Genomic DNA, 14,088 nt, shown 5'->3' with positions numbered 1-14,088 from the left:
TATAAATGGGGGAGGAGGATGTTTACTTGCTGAAAATGCCAGAAGTAAATAATGAAAATAGAAACCATATTGGCAGTACTGTACTCAACATGGGATGCTGAGTCATTATCGAGAAATTGTCAGGCCACAGTAAGGGACGAAGCTGTTTGCAAGTGTGTGCCAGCTGAGGAGGCAGTTCTCCCTTGCGCCTTAGTCAGACTTCTGTTAGTACATTCTTTTTGCTTGCGTTGACTCAGCAGATTATCAAACTCTGTTCCCACCCTAAGCTGTCACCTGCTATAATGCCAAGTGAGTCTACATTTTCTGCATTTTCTGCCCCAGAAGTGGCTGCCTATTGCTAACTTGTAACATTGCACTGCTGAGGCTGAGAGTGCTATTTACTACTCAAATAGATTTCCAAACCCGTGAATATATAAATGCCACATAAAGTTGTCTAAATGCAGAGTTCCAGCAAATCTCATTTTGTTTCTGTGGTGAAGGTGGGTCTTCCATCTGTTTGATGAGTTACAGTGTCACATAAGCATGACTCTGCTACTTTTGCAGGCTCTCAATTTCCTTATCGTGTTGTAGACCTACAGATCTATCCTAATGGGTTTATTGGCAAGATTGGCCTTGCTTGGTACAGGCAGCACAAGAACATTCTGCTCTCTAGTGCTGCAGTTTTCTGCTCCTCTGCTGCAGCAGAAACAAAAGTATAAAATGGCAGGTCAGGTTCAGAAGAGGTCAGGTTATTGGCAGGAACAACCCACTGTCAACTTGCCTATAATGCAAGAGACCTGGCTTATGCAGCCCGAGAATTCAGGTCCTTCTGTCCTCTGATTTGAGGGAGAGTTGCTTCAGGTGTCCTCCACCTGTTCAGGTATTGCATACCTAGGTGTTTGCATGCTTCTAGGAAGTGTCTTCTCATGAAGTTATTAGTAAATGGTTTGTTCTTGTACAGCAGCAGAGAGTGCTGCAGGATGTTCAAGTAGTGTAGCCCCTCAAACAGTTCTCTGATCTTTGCTCTTTTCCCCTTGAACATAAGTACATTTCATTAGTGGCAGCACCACTTAAAAAATAAATGACACCATGTAATCTTTAGTATATTTTCCTTTGTTCTGTTTCCTCTCATGTAAGAGCAGAAAGTGGGGCAGGATCAGGAGGATGTAGGTGCATGGTAGTCTAGTTTATCGCTGACTTTTTGCAGTTGTCAGTTTATTTTGGTAAGGAACAAAGTTCTGCAAAACAACATTGTTTTCATTGGCACTTGAGGCAGACGCTTCCTTGAGTAACATGCTGAGTTAAACATCTGCTTGGATCAGGATAGGTGTTTTGCAGTGAAGTTTCCAGCAATTGCTAAGGGTATCTTTCACAAATTTTTGTACTGGGGACAGGAGGTAGAGAACACTTAGGGAGCAAGAAGAGAAGAATTTTGTTCAGATGCCTTCTCCAGGTCATTAGTTTTTAAGAATACTGCTTTCTCATTCATAAAACTGGAAAAAATCTTACTTTTCCAAGTTGGCATATTTTTAAGCAGCGTTTGCAGTAGTTTATTATCAGTCTTTTTGCCAGAGGAGAAGAGTCTTCATTTCCCATAAGTATAGTTTTAAAAAAGAATGACACGTGATTATGGCCTGTTAAAAGATTTTGAAATGTGTAGCGCTATTTCTGTGCACAATTGCCAGAGGGATTACTGTCTTTCCTTGAGTAAAGCAAGTCTTCAATCCACACAAATACAGAAGGTCCAAAGTACACCCGAGTCTGATATTGTAGAAGATGTAGCTGGGTTTTAAAGCAGCAGACCATTGACTTGCTGGTTGTCACTACACAAGTGTTTTTAGCAGATAGCGGTAATAATACTGCTTTTGTAGAGTGAGTTTCATGGGAGGTGGGCCTCGACATTGCCTGCTGTTACTGTGTTTGTGAAATACTCAAAGAAATAAAATCATAGGTCAGCAGCATCAGTACCATGTTCAGTGTCAATTTGGTGGTAAAGAATTAGATCTAGAAGTGCAGTCAGGTACAGGAGCAAATCTTAATTTGGTAGCAAATTAGAAAGATAGCTTATGGAATAAAGTCACTGGGGAGCTGTGAAAGTAAGACTGATTGTAAGAGAAGGGGAAAGTCTCACTGATTTCCAGTGGAAAATAAAGTGTTAAAACTTGTTAAACACATTGAGTGAATTGAGTTTTGGATGTTTTACAGAGTCTTAGGTATAGCCTTTTCTAGCAAGTAAAAAGAATCATAGAATCATTGAAGGATTTAGATTAGAAAGACCTGTAAGATCATCAAGCCCAGCCATCCACCTAACACTACAGGGTCACTGCTAAACCTTGTCCTTAAAAACGAGATCCATTTGTCTGTTGAGTGCCTGCAGGGATGGGGCCTGACCAGCCTCTCTGTGAAGAAATAATCACTGATATCCAACCTAAACCAGCCCTAGTGCAACCTGAGGCCATTTGTTTGTGTCCTACTACTTGTCACCTGAGAAAAGAGACTGACTCATCCTCACTGCAACCTCTTTTCAGGCGGTGGTAGAAGATGAAGAGGTTTCCCTTAGCCTCTTTTTCTCCAAACTGACCAACCCCAGTTCCCTCAGTCACCCCTCATAACTCTTGTTTTCTAATCCCTTCATCAGCTTCATTGCTTGTCACTGAATGTGTTCTACCAACTCAAATCCTTCTTGTAGTGAGGGGCCCAGAACTGAACACAGTATTAGAGTTATGGTCTCAGCAGGTCCAAGAACAGAGTGATCATCACCTCCCTAGACCTGCTGGGCACATTACAGTTGTTGCAGGCCAGGATGCAATAGACCTTCTTGACTTCCTGGGCATACTGCTGGCTTAGGTTACTCCAGCTGTTGACTAACACACTCAGATCCTTTTCTGTCATGCAGCTTTCCAATTGCTCTTTCACAGACCTATGCTGCTGCATGGGGCTGTTTTGACCCAGGTGTAGAAGCTGGCACATAGCACTGTTGGATGAAGCAGAAAAGTATAGGACAGGTAGGCAGGTATGAGCAAGGAGGAGGTGGTGGCAGGCCACTGCTGTTCTGGTGCGTGCCAGTGCTGTTGTGCTGCAGGAGGAGGCTGTCATTAGCAGTATTTGCTGCTGCCTATGCTATACTCATCATTCTCCTACTGAATTGTTTCTCAGTTGCATGTACAGCCTTGAAGTAAAGGAGCTTGCATGGTATGACTGGGATGTTTGAGAGCATTTGTGTAACGTGGCACGTAACTAGGACATAATCAGGACCCCTAGGGTTTGGAACCAAGGGAATCCTTCCATTACATTCTTCTCATACAGCAGCACTGAGTCCCAACCTGCAGGCAGATTGTGCACCAAGAAGTACTTTTTTTCAGCAAGTAGCAGCTAGCTCGAAAAATCCTTTGGCATCTTTGTATTTCTTTGTGTTTTATTAATATAGGTTAGCAATCTAATTTGGTGGTTTTACATTCTGTATCTTTACAGTATCACCTTGCAGATACTGAGACAGTCAACCTTATTAAAAATCTTTTTTGTTGCAGGAATCCAAAGTTTAAATAAATACTTGGGCATTTTTTCCCTTTTTCAGATTTCCAGGAAAGGAATTATTAAACTTGGACTGCATGTTAAAAAGAGCTTGAAGGGGGAAGGCTCGACTAAAGCACTGTTGACTCTTCAGCAAGTCAAGCATCTAAATCTAAGCTAGTCATTTCCCAGGGGTCATTGTTAATGATTGCATTCTGTGCTTGATTTATTTGTAACAGTAACAGTTGCAGTGGGAAGAAGACATTAGGCCAAATTCTGACCTCAGAGTATAAATCTGGAACCAGTTCACTCTGATTTTTCAAATTTTGATGACATTACTTTAAATTCATTCTGTTACTGTGTTTGGAATCTCTTCTGTTGCATTAGATTTTTTTTTCTTTGAGACTGCATTTCTGCCATCCTTCTTGTCCATTTCTGAATACCAAGAGCAGTAGATCTATGATAGCAGCTGTGTCTCACTGTTCATTTAATAGCCCAAATAAGTGAGATAAGGAGAGGTTTGCAAAGCTGGAGAAATGCTGCAGTGACAAATGGTGGCAAGTTTATATGCCCCAGGCTGTTCTGCTTTGGTTATTTCTGTGTCTTGTCTGCATGTTCTCACATTGAGTGTCTACACACCTATAAGGCTATCGGGTGGAAGCTCTCACCTGCAGCAGAAACTGTGGTATTCCCTTTGCTCCTGCTGCTTGTGACTGTTCAGTGGGAAATTGGGCTGCAAAGAAGTAAAGCATTTGTCCACCTTTGCCAGCTAGATGTATTAGGATTGTTTTAGTTAGCATAAAAATATTTCTTCATTACAGTAATGTTCTTCATTAACAATTGTTTTTCAGCCCATGGAAGATGAAACTAATTATTCTCTATTTTGGGGCATGCCTGTTCAGGACCAGAAAGTACAGTGCCCTCAAGCTTGTGAGAATGTTAATTTAATTTCTCCATCTCCTTTCTGCAAATAATGAATGTTTTTTCTTGTTGAAACTATGAGCCAGGTTCTAAGGGCTGTGGGACTGGTTAGTGGTGAGGTTTTTTTTGTTTCTTGTTTTTTTGTTTTTTTTTTTTAAAGAAGCAGTAACTACAGTTATGTAGTTCAAATCTGGAAAAAAAAATATGAAGGATAAATGAAAAAATCAGGCACTGATGGCACTGAAGTCATTGTGCTAGAGTGCCATCATAGAAGTAGGTGAATCCCTTAGGTGTTTGTGCCAGCTCCGTGATATATAGTGCTATGCAGGGTAAGCTTTTAATAACAGGGTTTTTTGAAGGCATTATTGATGCTAAACGGTGATTGCCTGGTGGTCTACTTGCAAATGTTCCTCATGCTGCTGCTTTCAAGTCTTCGACTATGTAGTAGTTTAACTTCCATGATACTTAGGAAGGGTTGTTCTTGTTTGTCTTCATGAGTTTTTCTATTAAACAGCAGACAGGGTAGTATACGTGGCCGATGAAGGTGAGAACAAAGGGATTTGTCCTTCATTTCTCTTCATTATTAAATTTAACTTTGTGAAAATGTTAAACTGTTGAATAAGATGGGCGGAAGACAGTCCATCGCATCTAGGACAAACTCTGCCTATAACAGTAAGTGAAACAGCTACCACAGGACGCAGAGCCATTGATGTTATTGAGGTTGTATGCAGTGCAGTGAAAATCACATTTCTGAATATTCCACCACCAACTGTTTCTCCATTAAACTAGTAGGTGAACAAGGACCAGTACCTATTAGTCTTGATCCATTAAAATGATTAAGTATTTGGTTACCTATGCTGCTACAGTAAGCTAAATCTGACCTTACTAAGAATTGCAGCTACTTCTGTCAAACCAGCTTGATGCATTACATTCACAAAAACAAGTTCAATATCCCACTACTTTTATGGTTTTGTTGCTCTCCTTTTTTATGTTCTAATAAAAAAACATTGAAAATTAAAATGTTTTGTCACTCATATACATTAGCTGTATCATATATTTTATGAGAGCTACTATGAAAGCATTGCCTCCTATTTTATAATGTTGTCACATGTTGTCAGAGGTGGATGTTGGTGGTTTGGCAGTAGAGGTAGAACTACCCCAAGAATATTCTTTTCCATTTTATTGCTGTGCAACAGATGGCAGCAGGGAGGCACTCTGACAGAGTGGTGTCTGGCATGAGTTGCATATGGAGTAAAGGTATAGAACTGAATTCTTCTGTGCAGAAAAAATGGCACCCACAGACATTCACTGATACTTGTGAACATTTTTATGGACACCAAACAGAGGATGTGCACACAATGAGGTTGGTATGTTTCAGCAGTGGCAATGGTGATAGAGTTCACCTCCGCTAGTGAAGATTTTTCTGAGTGCAGCATGCAGGCTCTTGTTCATTATGGGTGAAAGTGCAAGGCAAAGGGTGGTGACTGTGCTGGAAAAGAGTATGTTGTAGCTGAGAACTTGCTCTATTAAATAGTGTCTGTGTACTTTTTGTAGCTGTTGTAATTTCCATGGGAATAAATAGGAGGCATTACCTTCAGAGCAAACTTCATAGATGACACCCTAGACAACTCCTCTTCACTCATTGCAGCCCAAGCAAGCCAAAAGTTTGGATACCCATATGTTACATAGACTTTAGGAGTGGAAAGAAGGCCAAACATGTCATAACCTGTTTTATAGTTACAAGTTTCTTCTTTACTCCAAAGTCACTGTTTGGCAGGATGACAAGCTGTTGTGACAATTCTACCTTCTCTATTCACAGGTGTTCCCTTTCCAAAGAACTTCCTTCAGATCTGCAAGAAGATACTTTGCCGGCTTTTTCGGGTATTTGTTCACGTCTACATTCATCATTTTGACCGTATCATCCTGATTGGGGCCGAGGCCCACGTCAATACCTGCTACAAGCATTTTTATTACTTTGTGACAGAGCTGAACCTGATAGACCGCAAAGAACTAGAGCCTTTGGTAAGTATGAGGTCTAGGAGAAAGCTCGAGGAAATATTCAGCCACCCTTCACTGAGTCTTTCCCACACTTGCTGCAGTGGATTTTCTCTATGGTTGAACAAAGGCAATTTAAAGCAAAGAATTTGACTTCTGTCCAGAGACCATCTACTGCAGCATTTGTGAGATGCAGAGTAGTCAAAAGATAAAAATACAGTGTATTTTGTATGGAAGAATACAAGCTGGGAAATGCTTTCATTTTAAAGTAGAAATTCAGTTTTCTTTTCCTCCTTCTTGTATTAAGTATTTTATATATAATTTTATGTCTTTTTTTTCTCTCTAGTTGGTAACAGCATAATACTTGTAGCATCCAAGTGAAGAGAACAGTGGTGTAAATAGAGGTGAAATGGGATTTTTTAGAAATTTTTTAAGTAGGTGTATTTGAAAATATTGAGTGTGTTAGGTCTGGATCTAAGTGAGACAAATGAGGTGAGACAGAGACTCAGACAATTAACAGCGTAACAAAACCAGACACTTCCTTTTGACTGAAGGTAGGTCATATGAAACTTACTGTTTTCAAAAGTAAGGCTTCAGAAATGGAAACCCTTCTGCTGTTGCCTGCAAGTGCAAGTGAAATAGAAGTGTAGGCAAATAAGAAAGACAATTTAAAAAGTTTCCTCACTGTATGCCAACTTTTAAAGGGTCTGGGACAACACTTCTGTGTTGGCCAGAATTCTGAAAGTACTGTGTTGTACAGCTTATTCAGAATGGCTGGGGTATTTTTTTCCTTAGAAGCACAAGAGCAGCAGAGATTGGCTGACACTTGCAGATGCAACACAGTCCAGCGTGTGAAAGCAGTGTTTCCTAGGAACACTGTGGACCACATCCATAGACTTTCAGTTGTTCCTCACAAAAGCAACTGCATAGCTGGTATTAAATATTTCTGGAATTGGTGGTTCTCTGGAAGCTGGAGCTATTGCAGAGTGGTACATGTCTGTGCTTATGATAACTGAAGCAGATCCAGTGAATAAAGACAAAGAGGATAGTCTTGTTTGTAGCAGTTCACAAGTCCCACTGAAAAATCCTGTATATGGCACATATAAGTAACCTGTAATGTTTCTGTCATTCCTTTCTGGGTGGAGAACTTAATACACCATCTAAATGTCTGGTAAGAGTGAGTAGGTAAAAGAGAACTTTGGCAGAGCAGGGATTCTGGATTTGTTGTAGCTGTTGGTCTCTGTAGCTGTGTTACAAACAAGATGAGGTGAGATATCTCAGGGCTAGGAAGAGAGGAGACAGTCAGCTACAAGATCCTTGCTGCTTTGAGATACAAAGAGTCCAAAAAATAATTTGATGCCACAATAAGAGATTAGCAAAATTCCTGTGCTAAGCAGACAGATGAAGGCCTGAGGCCAGAGTGGTGCAGAAGGTGGCCCAAGTCTAGCAGTAGAGCAGGCTAGGAATGTGTTGCATTGGTGTATGCTTTCCCCTTGCATTCCAGCATTTGCTCCCCTCACAAAATTACTCTTAGTTTCATCACAGGGTGCTTTGAACTTTGTGGAGCTGCAGGAGTTCCAGAAAACTGTTCCACCTGCATGAAAGGCACAGTATCAGCAGATGACAAAACCCTGCCTGCTTCTTACATCTCCCTGTCCTCAACCTGGGAGGAACTGGAAATGAAGAAAAACATATATCTGCATTTTTGTCTTCATCTGGAGAGATGAAGGGGAGGAGCTGCCAAACAAAAGCAGACGTTACAAATAATCTTCTATTTTATTGTGATAGTTGAGGACAACCTGTGCCCTGCCAGGTTCACCATGGCAGGAAATGAGCTCACATTATCTCCCTTAATTAGAAAATGGGCCAAGAGCTGATTAAATAAACAGACTGCCACATGCTTTACTAAACAGGAAGGCAATTGATTTATCACTACATCTTCAAAAAAGGAGAATAACTAGGGAAGTAGGCAGTAGATAAATAGTAATATTAGCCTGCTGGCAGGACTTTCATCCTTAGTTTAAAATAGATTTTATCAGCACTTGTAAGCTGATGTAGCAGTTATGAATCAAATGAGGCAAATGAGTCAAATAGGGTTCCTCCCTCCCATTCATAACTTTTGTTAATACAGAGTCTATAGATAAAAGTGCTGCTTATCTTCTTCCCATCTTCAAGGCTGTGTTAATTTGACAGACCCCTGAGTCTCTCATGGAAATGTCTTTCTGTGTGGAAAAAAAAAAAAGAAGCTGGCACGCTTAGTGATCCTGCAGGTGGTCCTGAAGGAAACAAGGCATGGCCAATTGGCTAATTTGTGAGAAAATAGCAAGTCTGAGAACACACCTGCTCTTTCCCACAGTTCACAGGTGGAAGAGGCAGTGTGCATCATAAGACCCTAGTGGCAACTCCCTAGTCTCTGGGGGAGTTTATCAGAAACTAAATTAAGGTTTGAGTTTAATGTGTAGCATCTGTTTTGTATTCACTTTCTGAGTGACTGATTTTATTCTCCAGTGGCACAGTTCACCTTATTTTACTTCTGAGCCTTTTTCAAGTGGTCTAATTGTGTGATGTCTATTACTTCCATTCCATCTTCAACCTGTGTAGATTACTGCTGTTAGAGGATACTTAAAACAATCTAAACTTGCTTTTTAGTGAGGCTTTTAATGCAGCTGTAAAAGCATAACAGCTTACTGTTCAAATGACAGTTCAACCATGTCAAATAACATTCTTGGTTTTTGCTCATGCTTGTAAGTAATAAGCATGTCTTGAGCAAAATAGTCTTGATTTGGGGAATTTTGCTTCACTGATTATCAATTAACAGAAACTTTTGGTTATTAATGAGATAATGAGAAGTAAAAGGACAAAATAATAATAATAAAACACTCAGGAGAGAAATGCTTTCAAATTGAGTAAAAAACTTTTCATCCTCTTTTCAGAGTCTCAGCTTATCATGCTTGTGCTACATGTTACGTTCAACTATGGCCAGTCCCTTTGGCTAGGCCAGGGTTTATGCAGGAAGCTAGGGTTGTGATGCTTTATTTCTGCTGGTTGCTGCTTTTTATCCACTACACCAGTGTGTGTTAACCAAGGGACACAGTCGCTCAGGTTGTCCCTTCTCCAGTATGGTTTGCCCACAGCACCTTTGGAGATGTGCCTTTGAAAGCAGCTGTGACTTGCAAGGGACTGTGCATAGCTTCCCACAACACAGGTCATCCCAGTCACCCCCTATGACCAATACCCTGCTGGTTAGAAATGTGAGTTATCATATGCAATCTGTTAGCTGAAGGTTTGCATTCTTTGGGTATCTTGTATATCAGCAGATTAACTGATAATTCTCTTAGTGAGTTTTCCCATTAAATATGATATTGTAAGCCTCAATTCTGTGATGTTTGGGAAGTAAACCGAGTAAGAATTGAAATAAAAGTAGAACTTAGTCCTAGTTCATCTTTTTCCTTTCAGTATCAAACTGGATCTTTGATACTGGCATGTGCAGAACAGCTGAAGGAAGAGAAGTGTTCCTTAATTTGATGTTCATTGATGTGGCTTATTGTTGTGTTACGAATTACACTTAATGTTCAAGCACTGCAGCATTACATTTCACCACTTTGCAGGATTAATGCAAAGCTGGCATTCTGTTAGTCTGAGATGTAACCTGCAGATGCAGATAGTGGTTCCTCTAATCTCACAGAGTACACTGAACACCGTCAGAACTGCTTCATAGAGCAACTCATCTCTGTAAAACATTCTCAGAATACACTAAGAAAGAACATAGTCCATACCCCTTGTGAAAGACATAGCTGTTTGTAGTAAAGATAGAATTGAAGTATGTTTTTCTTAGATAGGTCATATCAGCTTGCTTATTTTTAAGGACTAAAGCTCCTGCTTACAAGGCAATATAATCCCTTCCAAGTATTTTCTGATTTCTTTAGCTCAGCACAGTATAAATCATCAAATATCCAATTTTCCCATAAAAACAGGTGAGTACCTTCTCAGATATGCATCACTTTCTGTTTCTCTCATCTCAGAAAAAAGACACTACCTAGCAGGAATAAAGTGCTGCTGCAGATAGAGCAGCCTGATCATAAAGCAATTTATCTTTTGAACATATCTGCTAGCTGTGTCTCAGCATCACAGAATCACAGTAAGGTCGGTTTCCTTTGCTCTGCTGTTTTGAAGCAGCTGGGTTCCTCTCTTTGTTCCTGAGAACAGGGTGTCTTTTCAGGAGCCAGGTTTAACCTGGTGATTACAGGGCCTGTTTGCTGCTGTGCTGAGATTTAGCTGGAGCAGGCAGTGATCATGACATGAAACCTGAGAATCAGTGCAGCTACAGCAATGTGTCATGTAGGAAAGGAGGGGGAAAAAATGAGTTCTGAAAAATGATAAAATCAGTATCAAGCAGATGTTATGCCACATTGGGTTTTGTTTTTTATTTTTTTAATTAGAACTTGCATTCTAATAAAAAACCTAGGTGGCAAAAATATGTACACTTTGTCTCTCCTTCGCTGCACAGTTGCAGAGCTGTAGATTGGTCAGGAGTTTATATCATATCAAATGACAGTGGGAAGTGATGGGTTAGGGGCATCCTGACAAATGTGAAGGAAGGGTTCATGTGGTTTGAGTAAACTCACTTCTCTCATAGTTACTGTGAATTATCAAATGCATCTGTTGGCCACATAGATAGAGATACCAGTATATGTCCTTTCTGTACATTTTCCTTTTTAACCAGTGTAGTATCCTCTTACTAAGCAAAGAGTATCTTCTGTTCTCTCTCAGAAATATATTGCAAACTAGCCAGATTCTAGCAGATGCATACATGACTTTGGAAACTACTGACTGCAGTAAAATTCCACTCTTGAGTGCCAGGGTGAAAGACAGAAGAATTTGGCCATCTACTTCACTCATTTCCTAAAAGTTATTTTTTATAATTCCTGTCCATTGGAAACTTTGATTTTTCTCTCAGAAGTTTTTTTTGGTAAACGTTTTCTGAGAACAGAAAGTATTAATTACTCTTGGACAGGAAAACAGAGAAGAGTGTTACTTAAACATGTTGTTGCAGTAATTCACAAAATACTGATTTCATTTTGATGCGGAGATAATCAGCCATGGTGGCAAGTAGATAGTCTGAGTTTTGAAAATGGTAACAATCAGTGGAGCTGCATGCATACAAGTGGAGAAGCTGGTAATTGCCTCTATGAGGATGGAGTTCATTTGTAGAATAACAAAGTTAATAAAGGCTTCTCTCCTTCATTATTCTCAGTGTAAAAGCTTCCATTGATCTCATGGTATGATTGGCTTCTGATAATATATTCATCTAGTATTAGGAGTTGCTTAAAAGTAAGCATTTACATTTGTTTGTTTTATTTTTATAGAAAATTGTTTTCAGAATGGAATTGCTAGTGTATGTTCAGGCAGTCTTGCAGGTAAAGAGATGAGTGTTTAATTTATCACTGTAAGTACTAAATTGTGTTCTGGGATTGTTGTTTGTTTTGTTTTGTTTTGTTGTTTATTTTTTCCCTAGCAAGCTGTATTATATATTAATTGCAAGAACCAGTTATGGTCTGAGTGGCAATAAGATTTCAAAGTTTAAACACATTCAGGAAATTGCACAGTGAGGTTTATATAATGATCATAACTTTGCCTTCCTGGATTCAGAGCTGCATTGCTGCCCTGATTACACTGATTTGAATGTGGGGCACTTTATTTTCAGTTAGTCCCTTCTTCCTTGTATCAGAGCCAGCCATTATATTATCATCCCAAGACTCAGCTGAACATTAGTTCAGCCAAAACCACTGGTTCTGCCTAGGCAGTTTCTGGAGCAGTTGCACACAACCTAGTATCAGCACAAGGCACATGGTAGAAATACTTGCAGCAGCTGTTTGTGCTTCTCCAGCCACCTGCTGAGGATATCACACAGGATGTAGGGTACCACCTCATGAAGTCTGCATTTCCTGGTGGGTTTCTCCATGCACATTGTTTCAAGATGAAGTAATGAGAAGTACTCTGTGCAAGTGGTATTCAGATGAGTGCTGAGAGTTTTTCTGTTATGCTTTTGCTTTGCCAGCTTTACAGCAAGGTTCAAGTATCACACCCCAGCTCTGCTGTTGCTGTGTGTGAGGCCCATGTAGCTGCTGTTAGACATCCAGTTTACTACAAACAGTACATCTTTTCACAACATAATTGGAAGTTTTTCTGCCTCTTTGTTTATACCGCAAAATGTTTATTCATTAAGCAGTTCATTGCCAGAAATGCCACAGACATTGCACAAATACTGTAAACATAGCCCATCTGGCATTAGCTCTATCCAGAGCTCATAGTGGAAAAAACAGCAATATCAAGCTTAACAAAACATAGCAAACTACTAGCATCTTGGTAAAAGTACTCTCAGATGAAAGATGGCTGAGTCAAAGTTTGATTAAATGAGACTTCTACTTCAGATAAATTTTTCAAGCATAAATTCTTATACATCAATATTCTTTTCTTAATTCATTTGATTTTTTTTCAAATAGTTGATTTTTCTGCTTAGCTAATTTTTTATATTCATGGTGAAAATTGGAATTTGAACTTTTCCTGTTCATTTTTTCAGTTTGTACATCAGTCTTTGTGAAAGCAGCGATGGTAGCCATAAATCAACAGTGAAATTAGCCGTTTCAGACTTAGAAATATAAATGATCTGCCTGTCAGCAGAAGACAGTCTGAACTTGAAAGCAGAGAACTAATTTCATTAAAGTCACTGTGTTCTTGTTATAACTATCCCTTATAGAATAAAAATTCTATTTTTATATTGCTGCTCATTACTGCTGAAATATAGACCTTCAGTGCTGGAATGGGCTGCCCAGGCAGGTGGTAGAGGCACTATTTCTGGAGGTGTTCAAGAAATGTTTAGATGGGACATGGTTTAGTGGGGAAATATTCATGGTAGGTGGATGGTTGGACTGGATGGTCTTGGAGGTCTTTTCCAGCCTTGGTGATTCTCTTTTTACAGCACTTAGAAGAGCAAGATAACAATAATATTAGCAGATTGTTTGAAAGGTATCTTTGACTTTTCATCCTTCCAGACTTCTGGTGTGTTCTGTATGCTATACAGATGGTGTAAGCTTTAGACAGAGAACACATAAGGTTTAATCTTGTTCAGTCATAGGTGCTACTCCAGAAGGATAACTGTTCATTCTCTAATTAATCCATCATTAACAGATTCTGACTCTAAAACCTATCAGTGACACTTCTGTAGATGAAAACCACTGCAGAAAAATGTATTTAACAGTAGTGTGTGATTTAGAGCAAATGCTCAGTATGCATGGGTATAGGTGCATGGAAGGTAGATTGACTTACTGCTTGTCTGGGTATTATCCAAAAATCAGCGCTAGCTAAGCATCAGTTTTAAAGTAGGCATTAGTTTTTCTTTCTTTTCTCCCTCCAATTATTTGCTTAATTAAGAGTCCCCACTCAAGCAAGTTTTGTCATTGTTCCTAACTAGCCACTGGCATTTCTTTCCCTAAAAATAAAATAAAGAAATCAAGAGTTCCTTGCTACCAATCCAGTTTTCATAGAATTACAGAATCATAGAATGGCCTAGGTTGAAAAGGACCACAATGATCACCTAGTTTTAATCTCCCTGCTATGTACAAGGTCACCAACCGCAAGACCAGGCTGCCCAGAGCCACACCCAGCCTAGATTTTTATGCAGCT

At 39.6% G+C, this 14,088-nt stretch overlaps 1 protein-coding gene across 5 annotated transcripts in view; it reads left to right on the top strand.

Annotated features, from left to right (window-relative positions):
• Positions 1 to 14,088, top strand: part of MOB3B (MOB kinase activator 3B) — a 78,374-nt gene that overhangs the window by 58,325 nt on the left and 5,961 nt on the right. For all 5 annotated transcript variants that reach the window (XM_031557392.1, XM_031557389.1, XM_031557391.1 and 2 more), the window contains one exon: positions 6,230 to 6,432. In XM_031557392.1, the coding sequence (XP_031413252.1) occupies positions 6,230 to 6,432 (203 nt within the window). The remainder of the gene's footprint in view (positions 1 to 6,229; positions 6,433 to 14,088) is intronic.

The sequence above is a fragment of the Meleagris gallopavo genome, chromosome Z (assembly GCF_000146605.3).
Source record: "Meleagris gallopavo isolate NT-WF06-2002-E0010 breed Aviagen turkey brand Nicholas breeding stock chromosome Z, Turkey_5.1, whole genome shotgun sequence".
In the NCBI taxonomy this organism is placed as follows: domain Eukaryota; kingdom Metazoa; phylum Chordata; class Aves; order Galliformes; family Phasianidae; genus Meleagris; species Meleagris gallopavo.
The sequence above is the reverse complement of the archived record's forward strand: the minus strand, read 5'-3'. Positions and strand labels throughout refer to the sequence as shown.